This window comes from Limanda limanda, chromosome 15 (genome assembly GCF_963576545.1).
Source record: "Limanda limanda chromosome 15, fLimLim1.1, whole genome shotgun sequence".
In the NCBI taxonomy this organism is placed as follows: domain Eukaryota; kingdom Metazoa; phylum Chordata; class Actinopteri; order Pleuronectiformes; family Pleuronectidae; genus Limanda; species Limanda limanda.
In genome coordinates this window covers 1,707,503-1,729,110 of record NC_083650.1, presented here as the reverse complement: position 1 = coordinate 1,729,110, position 21,608 = coordinate 1,707,503, and the positions used below count along the sequence as shown (strand labels likewise).

At 41.8% G+C, this 21,608-nt stretch overlaps 1 protein-coding gene across 5 annotated transcripts in view; it reads left to right on the top strand.

Annotated features, from left to right (window-relative positions):
- birc6 (baculoviral IAP repeat containing 6) overlaps positions 1–21,608 on the top strand; it is a 100,955-nt gene that overhangs the window by 25,595 nt on the left and 53,752 nt on the right. For 2 of the 5 annotated variants that reach the window (XM_061087669.1, XM_061087668.1), the window contains exons 30-59: positions 89–308; positions 969–1,105; positions 1,267–1,404; positions 2,044–2,171; positions 2,326–2,457; positions 2,772–2,987; positions 3,088–3,271; positions 3,773–3,946; positions 4,456–4,589; positions 5,380–5,533; positions 5,636–5,752; positions 5,844–6,004; positions 6,452–6,578; positions 6,683–6,793; positions 7,640–7,898; positions 8,018–8,589; positions 9,389–9,564; positions 9,674–9,770; positions 10,103–10,297; positions 10,416–10,616; positions 10,833–11,112; positions 11,199–11,455; positions 11,830–11,938; positions 12,193–12,429; positions 13,442–14,285; positions 14,540–14,683; positions 15,918–16,047; positions 18,453–18,584; positions 19,485–19,646; positions 19,786–19,959. In XM_061087669.1, coding sequence (XP_060943652.1) covers positions 89–308; positions 969–1,105; positions 1,267–1,404; positions 2,044–2,171; positions 2,326–2,457; positions 2,772–2,987; positions 3,088–3,271; positions 3,773–3,946; positions 4,456–4,589; positions 5,380–5,533; positions 5,636–5,752; positions 5,844–6,004; positions 6,452–6,578; positions 6,683–6,793; positions 7,640–7,898; positions 8,018–8,589; positions 9,389–9,564; positions 9,674–9,770; positions 10,103–10,297; positions 10,416–10,616; positions 10,833–11,112; positions 11,199–11,455; positions 11,830–11,938; positions 12,193–12,429; positions 13,442–14,285; positions 14,540–14,683; positions 15,918–16,047; positions 18,453–18,584; positions 19,485–19,646; positions 19,786–19,959 — 6,102 coding nt within the window. Of the gene's footprint in view, positions 1–88; positions 309–968; positions 1,106–1,266; positions 1,405–2,043; positions 2,172–2,325; positions 2,458–2,771; positions 2,988–3,087; positions 3,272–3,772; positions 3,977–4,455; positions 4,590–5,379; positions 5,534–5,635; positions 5,753–5,843; positions 6,005–6,451; positions 6,579–6,682; positions 6,794–7,639; positions 7,899–8,017; positions 8,590–9,388; positions 9,565–9,673; positions 9,771–10,102; positions 10,298–10,415; positions 10,617–10,832; positions 11,113–11,198; positions 11,456–11,829; positions 11,939–12,192; positions 12,430–13,441; positions 14,286–14,539; positions 14,684–15,917; positions 16,048–18,452; positions 18,585–19,484; positions 19,647–19,785; positions 19,960–21,608 lie in introns of all 5 variants that reach the window. The other 3 variants (XM_061087667.1, XM_061087665.1, XM_061087666.1) reach the window with 2 other exon arrangements.

Sequence of the window (21,608 nt, the reverse complement as noted above, 5' to 3'; positions counted from 1 at the left end):
GCTGGCCCGTGAAATGTTTGTTTGCCTTTTCAATGACAGCATCATGAATAACACCATTGATTCATTCTTTCACGTCTGTATGTTTCAGGCCACTCTGTGCCCTCGGTGCTCCAGAGTACCTTTCATGCCCAGGCCTGTGAGGAGCTCTTCAAGCACCTTTGCATCAGTGGAACCCCTAAAATTCGCCTTCACGCCGGCCTGTTGTTGGTGCAGCTCTGTGGAGGCGAGCGCTGGTGGGGCCAGTTCCTTTCAAACGTACTGCAGGAGCTCTACAACTCGGAGCAACTGCTCATCTTCCCCCAGGACAGGTAGGGGACAATCATTTCCATCGTAGTTTCAACACATCATATGTTATTATTTATTAGGGCTACTGTATTAGGTGGTGGTAGAAGAGATAGGACAGGGACGAGGGAGTCAGATGCACCAAAGGTCTCTGGTAGCATTTTAACATCTTGGTCACTAAGTATCAATTTTTTAAAACTTGGTGTTATGTTCATCAACAGCCATTCAATATATTACATCCTTTGAGTATGGTTATGTATTATTATTGTTACTTGCAGCTTCAAATTTGCATCCATGCAGAAGAAATTCAAAGAAGTTGATGTATTCTTGAACTGGACATGAGGCTCCACAGTCAGGTTGGCTGTGCGTTAAACTGAAGCAGCGTTCAGATCCACATTAAATAGGGAGTACTCCCTTCTAGAATTGTCTGTTCAGTGTTGCCTGTTGCAGCATAATAAGTAGTTTGTCTCCATAAAAAGAAGAAACAAACAAAGATTAATATTGCATCAAAGTGCAGCTCTCTCTCAGTATTGTCTGACCCATGGCACAAGCTGTTTTTTTTTTTTGGAACCCCAACATCTCGGTCACAGCTTGGTTTCACCTTAAATGCAGAATTTACAATGTCAATGTGAAGCTTGACGCACATACAGCACTAACTGCAGTTTTTCCATCTATCTCCATTTCAGGGTGTTCATGCTCTTGTCCTGCATTGGCCAAAGATCTCTGAGTAACAGCGGTGTGTTGGAGGGCCTCTTGAACCTCTTGGACAACCTGCTGTGTCCCCTGCAGCAGCCACAACTGACAGCTCTTCGGAGGACTGAAGGTAAGCAAACCCTCCCTGTGGTATGTCAGACACCTAAAGCTGGTAGACGTAACACCTTACGAGGACAGAGTCATATGTTTTTGTAGATGTGCACATTTACATTGATTCCTGTGGCAGATTATTCATTGGACAAAGGAAGTAAAAGTGTGTGTGTTTTCTAGGTGTTTTAGATATCCCGATGATCAGCTGGGTGGTGATGCTGGTTTCAAGACTGTTGGACTATGTAGCCAGTATAGAAGACGAGGCCTCGGGTGGAAAGAAGCACCTTGGTGGAAAAGAGCGGGAGAGAACATTTACAGGTAAATAAATTGAGTTTCTGAGGATTTTATTCCACTTCAAAAGATTTAGTTCATTTAAAGTATTGAAAAGATAACAAGAATGGCTAATCACTTCTCAATCTACCTACTAATTCCACTAATGTTTTTTTTCTATCTCATGACTTGTTCATCTAAACGGCTATGCACTTGGCATCTGTATTGGCCCAAGAAAGTGCTGTGCTTTGCGTGCTATGTAAATATCAAAATGGCCGCCAGATCATTTTGATGATTATTTATATTTCACCATATCAGACTGACACAGCCCGGTACATATCTTCATCATGGCAACAACATTCAAATAATTACTTACTGTTTTGGCAATTTGTCTTCAAACTAAAAGCACGATGTTTACTTTGTAGCTGCAATGCTTTATATGGAGCCAAACTAGAGAGCTTTTATGCATCTGAAGGTTGTATTGAGTGCTTGACAGACTCTCAAATAGCCGACATGAAGTTTTGTGTGGCCGTCTTCTCTTGATCACTGATCAATCACTTAACTTTAATATCTATTGAAAGACTTGGATGCAGTAAATTTCATATGATTTCAGTTCTTACTTTTCATCACAGTGTACTGTTTTCCAGTGTCTGTGAACTGATGTGTTGTTGTTGGTCTGTCCTTCAGGTATTCAGTGGAGCTTCATCAATAACAGCCTCCAGTCTCAGAACTCCAGCAGGTCTGCTAAAAGCAGCAGCAGTCTCGACAGACTCTACTCCCGCAAGATCCGTAAGCAGCTTGTCCACCACAAGCAGGTAAATGTGTCTCATTCCAGCACCAGCACATCGTCACACTTTTAGTATAACAGCCTTATATAGAGTAATATGCGAAAATGTGTATAAAAGTGTGAGAAACTGTCTATGAAATGCGTTTGCTGTTCTTTTATTTATCATGCCCTTTTTATTGTAGCAGTTAAATCTATTGAAAGCAAAACAGAAAGCTTTGGTTGAGCAAATCGAAAAGGAGAAGATCCAGAGCAACAAAGGCTCCTCGTACAAACTGCTGGTGGAACAGGCCAAGCTCAAACAAGCTACATCTAAGGTGAGCAGCTCATCACACACGGCTGCACAGAGCTCAGTCTGCGGTGCCAGCATGTTCTCACCTCAGGAATCACTTTGGGGCAGCTTATGTTTTACAGAGCATTGCCGCTATGCTCTGTGAAGTGCACGCAGACTGTATTTTAATATTAAAACAGATAATCATGCTAGAGGCTTTGCTCTGTTATGGTGGGATTTTACCAGTCAGGTAATAAAGTTAAGAAATTATGAGAATCTTGATGCAGTTTTCCTGTGAAGTTCATCACTTGTCAATATATTATAGAAACAATGGATTCTTATCCTCCCTCCTTCTTGCAGCACTTTAAAGACCTGATACGTCTGCGGAGGACGGCTGAATGGCCCCGCTCAGCATTGGACACAGAGTCCCCAACAGCCAAAGAAGCCCCAGAAGTCGAACCTCTGCCCTTCACACTGTCCCATGAACGCTGCATCTCTGTGGTTCAGAAGCTGGCCCTCTTCCTCCTTTCCATGGACTTTACTTGTCACGCTGACCTGCTGCTCTTTGTCTGCAAGGTAATCATCTGACACCGCTACATGGGCTTGTTAAATGCATGAATCTGTAACTACTGTAGTGACATATAATCATAAATAAATTATTTTCTTACCTGCTCAGGTCCTAGCTAGGATAGCCAACGCCACAAGACCCACAATCCACCTGTGTGAGGTTGTGTCTGAGCATCAGCTGGAGCGCCTGCTGCTCCTGCTTGTTGGGACAGATTTCAACCGGGGGGACATCTCCTGGGGGGGAGCATGGGCACAATATTCCCTCACGTGCATGCTTCAGGACATCCTGGCAGGTGTGTTGAGTTCAACATATTGATGTGAAAAGGTTTGCACAGTTAGAAAATATTCCTGTATCTTGACCTAAAGCTTATATAGATCAAAAATCATTCATGACCATATGGCACAATGATGTCATGATAACATCACTATCAATTCAGAAAATGACGTCATGACGTAGTAATACATTAACTTGGTACAAACATTAGATATATAATCTAAAACTTGTTTAGATTTACCAATCACACCATCATATGGTAAAAATGACTTCATGATGAGGTAATTTTGAAATGTTAATGTAATAAACAGGGAGTGTGCACGGTGTGCATTGATCCTCCAATGGATTTCATCGACATTGTGTTATATAATTTAATGTTTTTTTGTGATTTAACATCTTTGGATACACACACAAACGCACTCACTTCACTTTAATGTAAAATTGGTCTTAGACTGTTGAACCCCATTCTATACATATGAATTCAACAGAAAATTGTGTCTCACTTTTGTCGGTTCCTCAGGTGAGCTGCTGTCTCCAGGATCTCTGGACATCATGGATGATGTGGGGGTGGGTGAGGAGGCTGGGGCTTCCTCCTCCTCGGTGGGGGCTGATTCGGATGACTCCCTGCCTCAGCCGGCACCCATCCCCCTGGTAGAGAGCATAGATGAGGCCCTGGTACCTGATATCATCGCAGGTACTAGCGCAACCTCCTCACTATTCCAAAGTGCGTGGGTAGCCCTGTCCGTTCCACACTTCCTACAACAACACACAAGATGTTGATATGAACTAACACATATTTTATATTTTTGTGGTTAAACTTTCTCCAGTTTTTTTCATATCTGCATGTTCTGCCTTTTGGAGTAACAGATCAAATTTGCAGATTCAGAGGCATTTTAGGAAATGTGTTATCTGAAGTAATGTTATCTGTCTTTTGCATTATGTGTGTGTGTCGTTAGCATTTAACTGGTAAATCCTGGATGCTTGCTTATAGTACAGATTTTTCGCCACACAGAAACACAGTTATTACAGAAAAATTTGATTGTTACTGTGTCATCTGCCTCCAGTACAGGAGTGTAAGAGCTGATTGCTTGATCGGCATTAAAATTGCCCAGTGAAGTGCAGTAGCAAAGAAATTATTTCTTGCTTGTATATTTTTCTAGTGTGCTTGCTTGGCAATATTAAAGCTGTTTTCATTATCCAAAGGTGCTCCACCTCTATCATCTTTGGAAAAAGATAAAGACATAGACTTTGACTTGCTACAAGACCTGATGGATGTTGATATTGATCCTTTAGATATTGATTTGGAAAAAGATCCACTCGCTGCCAAAGTGTTTAAGGTACGTGGACATTAATATTCTTGTTCTTCCTTGTCTTTGTAACTACCTTCTAAAACGTTTGGTATTACTGTATTGATTGATCAACATGTCATGCATCCATATAATAGAGAATAATGAAACAAATTTATAATTTCACAACATAGATGTATGTTCACAAGAAAAATGAACTTGTAGGGAAGCGAAGTATTTTTAAGATGAAGTTGATTTTTGAAGATAATGTTTTAATGCTGTGAGATAACCTAATTTGATCAAAAACAAAGACGTATTTTTAGCATAGTTTTAATTTACTAATAAAAATTCTGATAAAATATTTTCAATTGCACCTATATATTAAAGTAAACATGGAAAACAAACTACAGATGTCAGCTTGTGTGTCAAATTAATGGAAATTATTTATTTGAACTGTTTAGAAAGTTGATGTTCTGTGATGTGTTTTTATCTCAGGCCTTGATTATTATTTTGTAATGCTCAAGTGCAGCATACATTTGCAACCTTTGTTTGCAACAGAGAGAAAGCACAAGCTCAAAACACCCAAAGAGCTTTACCTCTTGATAAACTATTTGCAAGTCGCTCAGTTTGATAGTAAAATCCTAATTTGCATAGAACATAAATTTGACAATTACTATCTTTTGAAGTGATTTTCTCCAGGCTCTTCATGAATTTATGTACTCATGAATTGTTGATAAGACTTTTACTTTCGATTGGAGGTATGAAAGCAAATGTAGAAAATACTCTGCTTACAGTACCTGTACTCACCTTTCCAATCACCTTCTCTCATGTATCTTCTCAGCCTATAAGCAGCACCTGGTATGACTACTGGGGTGCTGATTATGGCACATATGGGTACAACCCTTACATTGGAGGTGTTGGTATCCCTGTGGCCAAACCTCCAGTGGCTGCTGAAAAGCCCGGCTCACAGAGTCTGTCAGTCTCTGTGTCACAAGGTGAGCAATTACTGAAGATGGATTATTTCTCTTGCCAGCCTTTACCTTCTTAAGTTCATGTTTTAGTGTCTTTCAATCTAAGCTTGAACCTCTGTGTTACAGCTCTGGATGCCCGCTTAGAAGTGGGCCTTGAGCAGCAGGCTGAACTGATGCTCAAAATGATGGCAACTCTACAGGCTGACTCCATTCTACAAGCGCTCACCTCAAGCTCATCGACAGGTAACACACCAAACCAAGCTGGAAAGTCTCAGTGCTCGTCTTCGAGCGCTTGTGTCATGGCTGTAAGTTTCTTCTGCCGTCTGACTTTCAGTGAGCCAGTCCTCCAATGGCACTGATGACTCCTTGCTGAGGGCTCTCCATGGAGGAGGCTCTCCTCCTGGGAGCTGCCTCATTGTCCAGTCCTCGTCCATTCCCATGCTGAGTGCCTGCTTTAACAAGCTCTTCTCCATGCTGCAGGTTCACCACGTACAGGTCAGGACATGCCATGTTTGGACCCACTAAATGGAATTATAATAATGACACATTTTGTTATATATATTGATATGTGTTGACTGAAAGTGTTGAAAAGCATATCATTGTGCAAAGGGGCTTTCATTTAGCGTTTTGGAACTTGTCAACAGAAAAAAGGCTAATGCCAAAATGAAAGAACGTATAAGTGCTAGGACATCTGGATCTTAAGTTTTCAAAGAAAAAAGCTGAGCAATCCGCCCCACTCACAGCCCCTCCCCATTTCCTGTGATTTAATTAGAAACTGCTTCATTCAGTTTTTACCTGATTTAACAGATAGTGTCCTGAGTTTTCACAACCAGCTTTACACTGGAGTTTAGAGAATGAATGACTTTGACATCTATTAAGAATACCTTGTTAACCTAATTAACAAGTCAACAAAACTTTTGAAACCCTTTTCTTCTCCCTCAGTTGGAGTCACTGCTGCAGCTGTGGTTGACGCTCAGTCTAAACACTTGCTCGGGTAACAGTGACGAGTGCGGCTCGGACATCTTTATGTTCAATGCCAGCCGAGTGCCCACCATCCCGCTCAACCAAGGTCAGGACTCACCCACACACTCTTTCCTCAAATACTCTACCTGTGATGTGGAGCTGTAGAAGCTGAGTTTATTACATTGTGTGTGTATATCTGTGTCTGTCCAGCATCTATCAGCAGTTTCCTAACCGTGCTGGCGTGGTACCCCAACACCTCCCTGAGAACCTGGTGTCTGGTGCTGCACTCTCTCACTCTTATGACCAACATGTCAGCCTGCGGTCAGTACCACACATCCACTGGTTTCCTTCTATATGCCTTCAACAAAGTTGTAGAGCTCAGTCAAGACAAATCTTCAGTCGTCCTCTCAAAGAGACCCTTTTTTAGTGCGAGAGCTTAGTTATTATATCTGATCAGTCGAGCGTCTGTGTCAGTAAATGTAAAATAATATGTTCATTAATTTAGTCAACGTTAGAGAAAGTTACAGATTAAAATGATATAATGAAATATTACAGGAATAGAAGAGCTGAAAAGCTTTGTGAATTATGCATCACCAAATTAGGTCTGACACGTCCATTATTAGTAATTTGTCCTAACGCATCGATTTAGGAGCTACATTTAGCCTGAACACAAATCAGGGATACAGCCGCAGAGTCACATTATTCGTATTGAATAAGACTCTCCTATAATACAGCTCATGTTTTTCATTATGGAAATATTTTTGGGATGTGAAAGCATCCTTGAATGTTCCGTCTAGTTGATGAGCAAAATGCCCCCTGCTCAAAAATTCATTATCACAGTTACTTTGACCAGACCAGAACAACTGTGATGGATTACTAATGTTGAGACACATTTAATGTTTCTGCAAGGTGACTTCCAATGTGCAATAAATTAATTGGAAAACAAATCCTTTGTGAAAGATCAGAATTTAATCCACACACACTTTGTGCTTGCTGATAAAAAGTAGTCGGCAGTCACAAGATGTAGGAGGTGTAAGTCAAAGGAATCGGAATATGTTAATGTTTCTGCACAAGAAAGTATAACTTAGATTAATATATAGTATGTTTTTTATTTTGTATATCCCTGGTGTTTAGTGATTTGTATAAAACCTGTGTTTGAACTTCCAGCCTCCAGCAATGGGATGACTTCTCAGGAAAGCACAGCTCAGCAGATGGTGTCTGATCCCACCCTGGTCCATGTCCTGGTGCGCTTCCTGTCCGGCAGCAGCACCAACGGGACGAGCCAGCACACCTCTCAAGTTGGACCCACCGCCACCCAGGCCATGCATGAATTTTTAAGCCGCCTGCAGGTCCACCTGTCCTCCACCTGTCCGCAGATGTTCAGCGAATTCCTGCTCAAGCTCATGCACATCCTGTCTACTGAGAGGTAGGCTTTCGTTTTTGGTTGAAATTTGGCAATGCTGCTGCTTCAGTGTGACAAGCTCATTCAGTCATTTTGACTCATAGTGGTCTTTGGGAACTAATGGATTAATCTTAATCCTTCAGGGGTCCTTTCCAGTCAGGCCAGGGTCCGCTGGATGCCCAGGTGAAGCTGCTGGAGTTCACTTTAGAGCAAAACTTCGAAGTGGTCTCAGTGGCAACCATCTCCTCTGTCATTGAGTCCATCACTTTCTTGGTTCATCACTACATCACCTGCTCTGATAAGGTGGTTTCCCGCAGCGGCTCAGACAGCTCTGTGGGTGCCCGTGCTTGTTTTGGTGGCCTGTTTGCCAACATCATCCGCCCTGGAGATGCAAAGGCTGTCTGTGGAGAGACCAGCCGTGACCAGCTGATGTTCGACCTCCTCAAGCTGGTCAACGTGTTGGTGCAGCTGCCTCTGTCTGGAGACCGAGAGTTCAGTGGGAGGCTGCCGCCGGCTTGCAGCGGAGCTGCTGATAGCAGCGTGTCAGATGAGGAGAAGGTCTGTGGCAGTAAAGAAAGCGTGGGTGGTGGATCATCGTCCAGTCAGGGTCCTCCTGCCGGGGTGGCAGACCTGGTGCTAGCCAATCAGCAGATAATGAGCCAGATCTTGTCAGCGCTGGGCCAGTGCAACAGCAGTGCCATGGCCATGATCATAGGTAAGACAAACCCACAGAGATGTACTGCCTGACCCTCTCGGTCCTGTCATTTCTACCAAGTGTCTTAGCTTCTTTCAGCTCGTTGTTTTGGTTTCATGGCCTGTTACTTTATAGTTCTGGTGCATTTAGCTTCTGAAGAGCATGATGTTTTTCTCAGGAGTTTTTGGAGAACAAAACAGAGCTTAATAAAGGGAGCAAAACTCTAAATAAACTGTTTGCTAACACGTGCACCTAGGCTGTTTTATAAGGTGATAAGTAGGGATGCAAATTTCATTTATCAGTAGTCGGACAAAACCTGTTTAACGATATAACGATTAATGAAAAGTCTTTTCCATAATTATATGCAATATATGACATTTTAAAGGCTGTTCATGGAAATTGATTATTCCTTGACATTGTAATTATGAATGTGTCTGTATTTTGTTTGCAGCCGATTCAAGTGGCTAAAAATGAAGTTGAAGCTTCCACACATTTTTAAAAGGACTAATCGAAAAATGTTGTCCCTGAATAGCAGCTATGGGATAGTGATGGACACATTTCGCAGGGTCATAAGTTGCACAGCAATACTGAGCATTAATCTCTGAGTGTACTGAATTGAGCAACTTATTGCTTATGAATTAAAAAAAGGATGAATTTTGTTATTTCTACACACCCTGCTTTAATCTCTGCATAAACTGCAGTACATTCGGAAGCAGGATTATGCAGGTGATGGAACCAGTGAACAGAAGGAAAAATCTGACATCAGGAAGATAAAAGTTTTTTGTATTGATGGCAGCTGACTGTCCTCTCTGGTCTCCAGGAGCCAGTGGTCTCCATCTGACCAAACATGAAAACTTCCATGGGGGTCTGGATGCAATCTCAGTGGGTGACGGCCTCTTCACTATCCTCACCACCCTCAGTAAGAGGGCCACCTCAGTCCAGGTCATGTTACAGCCCATCCTCACGTACATGGCCTGTGGCTACATGGGCAGACAGGTAAGCGTCAAAGTGATTTGTTTGGGCTTTGATAATTTGATACTAAAGTACTTTTTGAATAAATGCAACAAGTAGCCCAGTGCCTTATCTGTGTACATGTGTTTTGTAGGGGTCTCTTTCCACATGTCAGCTGTCTGAGCCTCTTCTGTGGTTCATCCTCCGAGTGTTGGACACCAGCGAGGCTCTCAAGGCCTTCCATGATATGGGTATGTGAATATATAACACCTCATTGTGCTATTTTACTCAGCTTTACTTATCCCCAATCTTTTAACTGGTTTCACTATTTTTGGGGTCATAGTTATGCCAAGCCATACCAAGGACAGTATTTTTGCACCGCACTGCTTAGCACAGTAGCGTTTACCTGATCCGTTAATGGAGATCTTATTCTAGCTCTGTGATAGCACATTTCTTATTTTCTTCACAAACCAGTCAAATGGAAAAACTTTTAGTCCAAGCGACGAAAGTTTAACTTAATTAATATGAAGACATTTTGAAACCTTGAATGTTAAGTAAACAAAACTCTTGTTTCCCCAACCAGGTGGTGTGCAGTTGATCTGCAACAACATGGTGACCAGCACCCGGGCTATAGTGAACACAGCACGCAGCATGGTGTCCACCATCATGAAGTTCTTGGACTCAGGACCTGGAAAGGCAGCGGATGGCAACCTCAAAGCCAGAGTGATGACCTCAGAGCCAGACAACGCCGAGGGACTCCACAACTTTGCCCCTTTAGGTGCCTTTCAGTTACATGCAGCTCAGTCTGTTAAATTCACTGGGATGATATCTTTACAAAAATCAACCAAACAAACTTGCACAAACTCTTTTCTAATTGTACATTTGTCGCATCATAGGCACGATCACATCCAGCAGCCCCACAGCGCAGCCAGCTGAGGTCCTCCTTCAGGCCACGCCGCCGCACCGCCGGGCCCGCTCAGCAGCCTGGTCCTACATTTTCTTGCCAGAGGAGGCGTGGTGTGACCTCACCATTCACCTTCCTGCTGCTGTGCTGCTGAAGGAGCTCCACATCCAGCCACACCTTGCTTCTCTAGCCAGTGAGTGATGACGGATATACACTAGCAGTTAACACTTTTGCAACTCCACCATTCCTCCTGTTTTTACTGAAATGTCAGCAACTTCCATTTCATAATCTTAAATGGCACCATTTTGATTGTACTGTATCATTACTGTATCTTTTGAAACGTGTAATTTCACCTCACCTGGATGAAAACTCATCTGTCATTCCTTGTGTAATTGTCTTTACCAAACAGCCTGCCCATCCTCCGTCTCAGTGGAGATCAGCGCTGACGGGGTCAACATGTTGCCCCTCTCGACACCAGTCATCACCAGCGGCCTGACGTACATAAAGATACAGCTGGTGAAGGCGGAGGTTGCCTCTGCCGTTTGCCTGAGGCTGCACCGGCCTCGGGATGCCAACACTCTGGGTCTGTCTCAGATTAAACTCTTAGGCCTGACAGCGTTTGGCAACACTTCCTCTGCAACTGTCAACAACCCCTTCCTGCCTTCTGAGGACCAGGTCTCCAAAACAAGGTACAATGACCTGATCCTGGTTTGAGGTTATATCCATCTTGGCGATGTGTGGGTATTATTCTAACCTTTCCCCTTTTCCTGTACAGCATTGGATGGCTGCGTCTGCTCCACCACTGCTTGACGCATGTCAGTGACCTAGAGGCCATGATGGCCAGTGCTGCAGCACCCACCGCTAACCTGCTGCAGACTTGCGCAGCACTACTCATGTCACCTTACTGTGGCATGCACTCGCCCAACATCGAGGCCGTCCTGGTCAAGATCGGCCTGCAGTCGACTCGCATCGGACTCAAACTCATTGACATTCTGCTGAGGAACTGTGCTGCCTCTGGCACAGACCCAGGCAGTAAGTCACACAGTTTAAACCCACAGTACCTTAAAAACAGTCAAAAATCTTAAACTATCTGAATAAATGTGTTTATATTAGGTTGATAGCGTTTGAAAGACTTGATGATTTGGCCCTCTAGTTAGTACAAGTGTTTTTATGCTGCTTCATTTGCTCACAGTGATAATGCTTTCATTGGTTGGACTGTTCATGAAATTGTAGAATTGTAGATACCCCACCCCAAACCCAAAGAAAAAAATACCATTAGCAAAAATCTGCAGATCAATGTTGAAAAATTATAACAAATTTGTCTGTTGAATCATTCAAAAGGGTTAAAAAATAGTTATCTATCATAAACTCCATCCTTATTTTAGTCTTTGCTCCTCTCTTTGTAGATTTGAACAGTCCTCTGCTGTTTGGACGACTAAACGGTCTCTCCTCAGACTCCACCATCGATATTCTGTACCAGCTTGGCACCACACAGGACCCAGGAACCAAAGACAGGTACATCGACATTTTGTTTTTACCTTGACTCAAATGTTCTCAATCTTCCCTCAATGCGAAGAACAAGCAATGACAAACTGTTTTCTGTCAAGGTTATATTCCAGACAGACTTATAGTCTGACCGTAAAAAGTGTCCTTTCTCTGTGACATATTTTACAGTCACGTGTTGGTTATGTGCTAAAGTAAAAAAATACAAAGGCATATCCTTGTTATGAGTTATTTATCCAAACTTGCTCTGGATCTAAACCCCCCAGGATCCAGGCTCTCCTTGATTGGGTTCATGACTCTTCACGGGTGGCAGCCCACAAGATGAGCGGCCCCATGGGATACACTGGGGCCGGCGCTGGCTCTACCTCTGTTTCTCTGAGAGAGTACGGCCTCCTCATGCCTTCACCCTCTCACCTCCACTGTGTGGCAGCCATCCTGTGGCACAGCTACGAGCTGCCTGTTGACTATGACCTACCTGCACTGCTCAACAGAGAGCTTTTTGAGTAAGTATATACATACACGTGCATATATTATATTTAGAGAGAGTATAACAAATTTTATTTAGTCTGTATATATGAAATCAGAATCGGAGCTGTTACACATTCACCACATTATTTCTGTTCACTAAGAAAATTTTTGTTTTTAGAAACTTTGATCCAGGAAGCATTTATTTTCACACTGATAAAAGAATGTGGCCACATGCGCCCCAGACCACCTCTGGCACCTATGATGAGAATTGTAAAATGTTGGTTTGTTATAGAAAAGACAATCTTACAATGTTTTAACATTTCAATACATTTTCAAAACAAATAAAGTCTGAGTGAAATATTCAACATTGAGCGCAGCACAAGGTTAAATATGCACACACAGAGATTAATTGTGCGTCTTGTTCACCTTGTGGAGAGTGATATAATTAATGCATAAGAATAAAAAACAAGATCCACTATTTAAAGCAATTGAAAGTGGTTCAGGAGGAATGAGCAGAGCTCACCTAAAAACAATCCTTCATCTTCGAGGTACAATAAATATTTCTATAAATGTCTTTGGCAATTAGCCCAGCCGTTGCTGAGGACGGATTGAATGACTTTGTCAAATGTACTGTGGGCAAATAGTAAGGCCTTCCTATAATTCTAAGCATGTTTCAAGGTTAGACTTTAATATCACTTTTGTGGTAATGTTAATTTGTTTGGAGTTTTTACAAGTTCATATTACAGCTTTAGTATGTGAACACAGAGGTTAAAAATGTGAATTCCCAATACTTAAGTAATTTTTGAGGGAGAAAGGAGTAAATATTGTGCTTTGGTAAGATCTTAATCCCACAAATTCAATTCAATCCTACTCATGACTTGCAGTGAATTTATATTACTCAAATAGGAGGATGTTTAAATATCACATCTGTACTTATCATGAACATGTATTGATGTGGACAGAGTTTATCAACTTTGATGATGCCCTTAAAAGGTGAATTTCATAACTTCCTTGTTTATTGATTCAATTTATTGCCCTTCCCTCCAGGCTGCTGTATAATTGGTCCATGTCGTTGCCATGCAACATTGTGTTGAAAAAGGCAGTGGACAGCCTGTTGTGCTCCATGTGTCACATACACCCCAGTTACTTCTCTTTGCTCATGTCCTGGATGGGGGTCGTTTCAGTGTCCAATGCTAGCCACTCTCAAGCCCAGCACTGCCGTCTCTCCATGACCGACGACGGCAAAAAGCAGCATGATGCCAACACCAATGCCTCAGGACTTACTGATGATTCCAAGCACGCAGGATGCCCCACAAATCTGTCCGAGTCCCAGTTAACCACACTGGCAGCCGCCTCCCAGTCTCCAGGAGCCATAGAGCAGCTGCTAGACTCAGGCTTACCCTCGCTGCTGGTTCGCAGCTTGGCCCAGTTCTGCGTCGGCCTCTTGGCTAGTGCCGACCTCCCTTTGCCTGCTGCTCAGGCCGAGCGAAGACACCAGCACAACTACCACTCATCCTCACACAGTCGGCCACCTCTGGCTCCAGAGCTGGTCGCGCCGGTGCTGCGCTTCCTCATAGAAGTAGGCAACAGTCACGCCATGAAAGACTGGTTAGGTGGTCCTGAAGTCAACCCTCTGTGGACGGCGCTGCTTTTCCTGCTGTGCCATTCCAGTGCCAGTGCTGGTGCCAATGCGAGTTGTCAGTCTTTGCGCTCAGGGTCTGCAGCAGCTCCACCTCCGCCTCAGCTTTCAGGGTCACGCTACTCTCTGGCATCTTCTGGGCAAGCTGGAGGGCTCACCACCCAGCAGAGGACAGCTCTTGAGAATGCCACCGTGGCCTTCTTTCTCCAGTGTATCTCATGCCACCCGAACAACCAGCGGCTCATGGCACAGGTCTGCTCTTTCATTCCATCACTCGCTTTATTTAAGACACTAGAAATTGAGATTTGATATTTGAGATATATATTTGCTGACTTCTTTTATAACTCAACGCAGCTATAGACTATAGCTATATTAATTACTGTTAGTCTTGTATTAATATTTGTGTGCTATTATTTTAATCATTTAGAAACCATGTAAAATACATTTTTTCATTGAGAGGTATTCATCAGTCTCAGTAATAATTTGAAGACTGTTTTCGGCTGCAGGTTCTCTGTGAGCTCTTCCAGTCTGCACCCCAGCGAGGCAACGTGCCGATCTCTGGAAACATCTCAGGCTTCATTCGACGGCTTTTCCTGCAGCTCATGCTTGAGGACGAGAAGGTCACAGTCTTCCTACAGTCTCCCTGTCCGGTTGGTTCATTTTCTCTCTTCTTCTCCTTCTCAGATTAGAAAGAAATGCCAGTTGGAATCCCAAATAATAAATCTATTTTCTTTTCATTTGCACATCACTATAGAGATTGTGTGTTGGACTTGAATGATACAAAAATGCAGAAAAATTATAACTCAATACTGTGCCCGAGTGCCTTCTCTGTAGACACATGGAGCATCAGAGCTAATACTGCTGCTCTGCTAACTTGGTTATCCTGATTTGCATTCTGTTTAAACATGGTGTTAGTTTTCTGTTCTTTATTATTGGGAGCCAATTTATAAAGACTGCATTAAGAAATTATTTTATGTGATGCTCCAATTAACAAGATGTGTTATTTTATGCATCTGTCGGTCTGTCGCTTTCCAAAATGTTTCTATGCATCTTCAGATAACAGCTTTACCACCCTCAGTGTCCTCATAAAGTGAGGAGATGTTGGCCATAATGACCAATGCAATCCCAAAGCAATCATTAAAAAGCAGTTCCTCTTCTCTCTAATCCCCCCGCCTTTCTAACGGTTTAATCATGGCATGAATCACTGAAAATAGTGTTATTTATTTAAACAGAGTAGCTCGGATATAATATAAACATCTTAGTGCTTAGTGTTCCATTTAATATGGAAACAGTGAAAAATATGTAAACGGTGTTGTATTTTACTACGAACTACTTGATGAAAATTTGAGGAGATGTGATCTTATACGGGATACCACCCTTTCCAGATACATAACATCCAGATGGGAAAGTAAGGGTTATATGATATCATACATTCTGGGCTTTGTCACATAACTTGCATGAAAAGGAGTGCCTAAGAACACGGAACAGACAGTTAGTGTAGTACTAGGTGTAAATGACTGACATAGCATTCAGCTGTGACCACAAGGGGACACTGCAGCAGTATGAAGCAGGGGCTTCCTTCCCTAAACAGTGTTCCACTCAGACTGAAATGGCCATGATATTTTATATAGATTTTTACTCTACTGAGAGTATTTACTCTGTGACCCCCTCCTCCTACAGCATCACTTTGAGGTCAGCATTTTAACACAAGAAAATACAAATCTGATCAAACATTTTAGTATCACTAGATATGATAGTCGGTCTCGGGGTCAGTTGGTTGGTCCAGCACTCTGTCCACCACTGCAGTCCAAACTGGAATATCTGTTATTGAAATAATAATTCATTAATAATAATAATAATTTGTTCTGTATCTTCTGTTCTTAGTTATACAAAGGACGCATCAATGCAACAAGCCACTTGATCCAGCATCCCATGTATGGCGCAGGCCACAAGTACCGCACCCTCCATCTGCCCATCTCCACCACGCTGGCTGAAGTCCTGGACCGGGTGTCTGGTAAGTTTAAGTGAGGAGGGCATGTTGCATATGTGTGTCAAATCACACTCTGACTGCGGGAGACACACATACTCAAAGACAAAAAAAAATTGGGTATAATCCGAACAGTGGATTTGGAGAATCGTTACAGCCCTAATGTACTGAGATCTTATGAAATGCATAAACAAACCTGGGCTATGAGCTTAGCTGTGCTCACTGTCTCCATGGCAACATCATACTTCTTGTAGGCATCAGACAAATGGATGGAGAGAAGCAGGGTTTCCCCCAGTGCTTTATAGGCCTGGCGGGCCACCAGGCTTTTCTCCCCCCCCGCCAGGCTAAGCGTCGCTTGTTTATTTATTTAGTAAAAAAAAAAAAATGTTATGCACCAGAAACATGATACCAAAGACGGTGTAGCAGATCCCCCGAAAGATTGATGAGACTTAACTGATGTTCAGGTTGTTTATTGAACCGTCCTTGTCACCGTACACCTTAATAAAACTTTAAACAACTTAGAAACACCGTAAGAAATTGTGCCTCTTCGGAGGGTCGCTGAATAACATAGCTTCTTCTGTCAACACTTCACTTCCTCATTGAGCCCCGATCCCCAAACAACCCCATCCTATTGGTCCAAACAGTCACATGTCCCACCCCGACCCCTTCACTGACCCTCAGACATCAGAACGCTCCTTCAACACAGTGTTTTACTGAACATACGTCAAAACCTAACATAAACATAAACCCAGTCCGTTACACTATGAGGCTGCAGCTATGTTTTTATTTATTTCAAAATAGGGTACTTCTTATTTCATACATTTTCCACAAATATGGGGAGGACTCAAATAGCCCTACAAAATTCTGTGTTTAATTTATTTCAAAGTAGGCCGACACTTGCCTGTGTATTTTGTTTGTTTGTTATTTTGTTGCTTGTCTGTTTCAGTAGCTAGCTGAAAGCAAAGAAGTAGTAGGCTTACCTTTTATTGGTAACCTAACTGTTATGGTTCATTGTTTCTGAAATAAGAGGCCTGACTGCTTTGTTCACAGCAAACTTGAAATTTTTTATATTAAGCCATGGTTTAACTGCACTATAGGCTGAGTCCTTGTTTACCTGAAATGTGCACTTTATAATTTTATTTTGTACCGCCCTGTTTGGCAATGTTGTTTTTCAATAAAATAAAACATTTGCATTAAGCAAGTCAATCCACTTTTCCATGTTGATAAGAGCATTAAAACGAAAAAAAATGATGGAAAAAAAATAAATGAAGGGACATTTAGAATAGATAAAAATGTGCGATTAATCGCGAGTTAACTATGACATAAATGCGATCAATCGCGATTAAATATTTTAATCGTTTGACAGCACTAGTTAATAAGTATTGTTAATAAATGTCTTACAATAACACATAATTGTCATAATTTCAAAATTCCTTTCAACTTTTAACATTTTTTTTTTTTACAAAAACACGGTGTCGGCTGTCGGTCGGCCGCCGGTCGGCTTCTCTAGCGGCCCTACCACCAGGCTTAGCAAGTTTTCTGGGGGAAACCCTGGAGAGAAGGAGCCCTTGTAGGGAATTTGTATCCTATTTGAAAAAAAGAAAGAACATTAGAAAAATGGATGAAGATTCATCTCTCATAACACACTTTCCACTTTCCATCCATATACACATGATAATATATGTTAAAAAACCTATGGGCATACAGGCAATATGCCCATAGGCTTAACTTTCATGTTAAACACACTAGTGTCAACTCGGATCATGAATCAATGAACCAGTATGCTGCTTTACTCGCAAGTCAGAAAGGTTGGATACCATTGTTCTAAGCTGCATTATCACTCTTTCTCTTCCATTATTTCCCATATTGTAAGTGGATGCAGCAACAAACAACAAAGTTTTGCATTACTACCATAATTCAATTTCTTGTACAATTGACTGATTTAGGTAATAAACTCTTTATGATAGATAGTGTATCTTACACTGTAAGGGTTTGAAGGCCGGTGGGTGGGGGACAGATTTGGTGGGAAGACATGTCACAATTTATTTGCAGCCTTCACTGTAACCAAAGAAAGGAATCAATAATTGGAAACTAGATAGGTGTTTGATTCTTTTATTTGTCATTCTGGGGCTTTCTCTACTGCTATGGTTTTAATTGCAGGCACCTGGAGAAGTAGCACCATCAACCGCTCATATTGACTAATTAATTGTCTTTGAAATAGGGATAAGAAGAAAGTCCCTTCGATGCAAATCATTGAATTTTCAATATGGTGTCCATGTTTGTGTGTGAGACAGACGCAACATCTACTGCTGGTGTCTTTATGTAGATTCTGCAGATTCTAATAGAAAATCTCTACTCTTTTCAACTCTCAAATTTGAGTTTTTTCAAGGAAAAATAACTCATCTGTCTCATTCTGTCTTCATGATACTCAGACACACCCAGCATTACAGCCAAGCTGATCAATGAGCAGAAGGAGGACAAGGAGAAGAAGAACCATGAGGAGAGGGAGAAGATGAAAGCAGACAGCGGCTTCCAAGACAACTACAGTGTTGTTGTGGCCTCAGGTACTTAGTTCTGTTCCTAAACCTAACCCCCTTCATTAGCTTATTAGCTAACCCCAGCTGGGTATCATATCTTGTTCAATCTGTACACAGCTATCAAAGGAAAAGGGAAATTGAGTAGATTGTTTACCCACAAATATCCCGTAAAAACATTTATTTGTAAAGTCCTCAGGGGCTGACACCATTGGAAGTGAGAACAAGTGGTGATTTTCAAAAGAAACACAGCTACTTCAAAACAAGGTCTAAAGCCAACATGTACTAAGGCTGCACAATTCACTGTGCAAGAATACAATAAAAAGTAATTGCAATAATAAACGGCATATGCAGTGAAAGTTGCATTTTGACAAAAGAAGCAGAAATCAAAGGGTCCACTTATTTGCTTTTAACAATGAGATTGTGTCTCAAGATGTCAGAGGAAAGGAAGCAACAGAAAACAGAGGAACTCTACTGATTTATAAATATATAAAAAATCCTATATCTGGGGTTCTGTTGCATCGATTTTGATGTTGACCTGAACGAAACCCAAGTCAAATCTTCAGGCTTTGGTCAGATGAAGGTTGGTTGTGATTTTGTTCCTCCACAACTCCTTCACTTAAAGAGTGCCAAAATTGCACCTGCACAAAGCTCTGTTCTGCATTATGACTGTTTGAACTGTTGGCAACAATGGAGAAAGCAGTGGCCATAGATTTGCAACACCCTTTGCTGACAATCATACAATGTAATATGTTTAATTTGATGCAATCAATAAATCTGATTTATAGATATGTCACACTGGCACACTTTATCAGCTGTTGGTAGCTTCCAATATCAATATTTGGATCAAATCAAAAAAAATTTACCTTGAGGGCAAGAACAAAATAAGCAGAATCTGGATGTGTCCTTAATGGCTGTCTCTGCTATCAGGCTTAAAGTCCCAGTCCAAACGGGCTCTGTCAACCCCTCCCCGACCTCCATCAAGGCGGGGACGTGTGATGAGCGACAAGTTGACTGCTTCATCTGGTGTGGACCCCTCAGCCAAAACCATTAGTGTGCCTGTCTTCCACCTCTACCACAAGCTGCTTCCAGGTACTAAATGTGCAGATGCAAAGTTAACATGCTCACTCAGGTCTGGCAGCAGGGGTTTGGGGTTTGTTCTGTGTTTAAACACTCAAATTCAGCAGCCATAGCTCTTGTACGAAGTGGATTTTTGTATTTACCCTATCAGGTCAGCCCCTTCCTCCTGAGATGACCCTGGCCCAGCTACTGACGCTCCTGTATGATCGTAAGCAGCCACAGGGATACCAGTCCATCAATTTGACAGTCAAACTGGGCTCCAAGGTCATCTCTGACCCTGGCCTTTCCAAGACGGACTCCTTCAAGAGGCTACGCACTGAAAAAGGTAAAAAACAACAACTTTATGTCAAATAAGATTTCAGTCAAGTGACTTCACATTTCTTTTCAGTTGATCTATGTTGATCTATTGATGAGTTTAAGGATAAGACCTATTTCTGTGCGAAACACTGGGGTCTCTCTCTTCCATATGCTATCATCTATTATTCCATAACTTCTCCTGATGTTTTAGTGTTTTGCTGTCGCATTTTTTCCACATTTCAGTGATTATTTTGACAGCCTTAATAAATATTCCCACAAATAAAGTCAATGCTCAGGTTGTTCGGTTCTTAATCTGACACAAGTCCTTCTCCCATTCTTGGACCATAAGTTCTGAAACTGAGCAAGCAGCGACACCGAGATACCACTCATCATGTGGCCTCCACCCATTAATCCATCAGCTACTGGTCCTGTTTAGGACCATAAATATGACTTACTCCAACACAGAACCATTTGAATGGAAGAGAATGAAGTATACTTTGTAAGACCTTTTTGTCATTGGAAATCATGTGGATATATAGTAGTTTTGAAAGTGCAGGTGCATCCTTAATGTTTTGTGCTTCTTTAAAAATCTATTCCAGTGGCTATCACTCTCCTCCTATGTCAGGATTTAATGGAGGTGTCCTCAGTTCACATCCTCTGCCTTTTCTTGGTCTGCTCTGTTAAAAACCGACTTTGAAGTCTAAAAGCTCTTGGAATGGGTTTGAGCACAAACTGTTCAATCACAGTTGCTCTCCTGTTTACCTCTACCTTAGGGCTGTCAATAGATTAAAAAAAATTAACTAATTAATCTCACATTTTGAAATTCATTAATCGCGATTAATCGCGATTAAAAGTTTGTTTTTCTTCTAAAGACTAAATCTAATGAATTAACGAGTAATCACTTCAGACAGCCTGTATTTTACACAATGCTGTGTTTTCAAAGAGACTCAGGCCTATAACACCTACCTATAAAGTGGCAGCCAGGTCGTTAAATATCATGTATGATAAATTGTGTAAAAAAAATATTTAAAAACAACAGCTGAAAATATTCCCAATCTCCTTGGAAACAATAACACTGCTTCTTTCTTCAGTGAAACATCCAGATTAGTAAAAGGTAAAAAAAAAAGAAGGTGTATTTGAGACACCATTACGAATACATATTCTCCACATAGGCTTGAGTCAAGAATACGTAATTTACCCTCCACACCCGAAATTGAACGGAGCAAACTGCGGAGAAGTTCTTGAAGATGGATGACATTAAATTAATAATTGAAGTGGAGAAGTAAAGTGAGCTGTATGATCCTCAGCACATATGAGGAAAAAATACAAACGTTGGGACGCTGTTGCAGTTAATGTTGGAGCAACAAGTAAGTATATGCTTGAAAAAAAATGATTAAATGCGGTTTTTACTGCAGGCTGATAACAGCAAAAGTATGTGATATTATTGGCGCTGCGCGGCGCTTCAGGAGCGCAGAGTAGGACTACACACCCGAACATGCGCACAAACACACACACAGTTCGAGGAAGTTAAAAAAATGCACATGAGAGGACGGAAAGAGTGGAGTTGCCTGTGTGACGGTCTCTGTTTGCACTGCTGCGTTCTTCATTCACTTCACTTGACTCAGGCTTAGTGAAACAGTTTAACTTTATTTTCTGTAACATATAACGGGACACAGT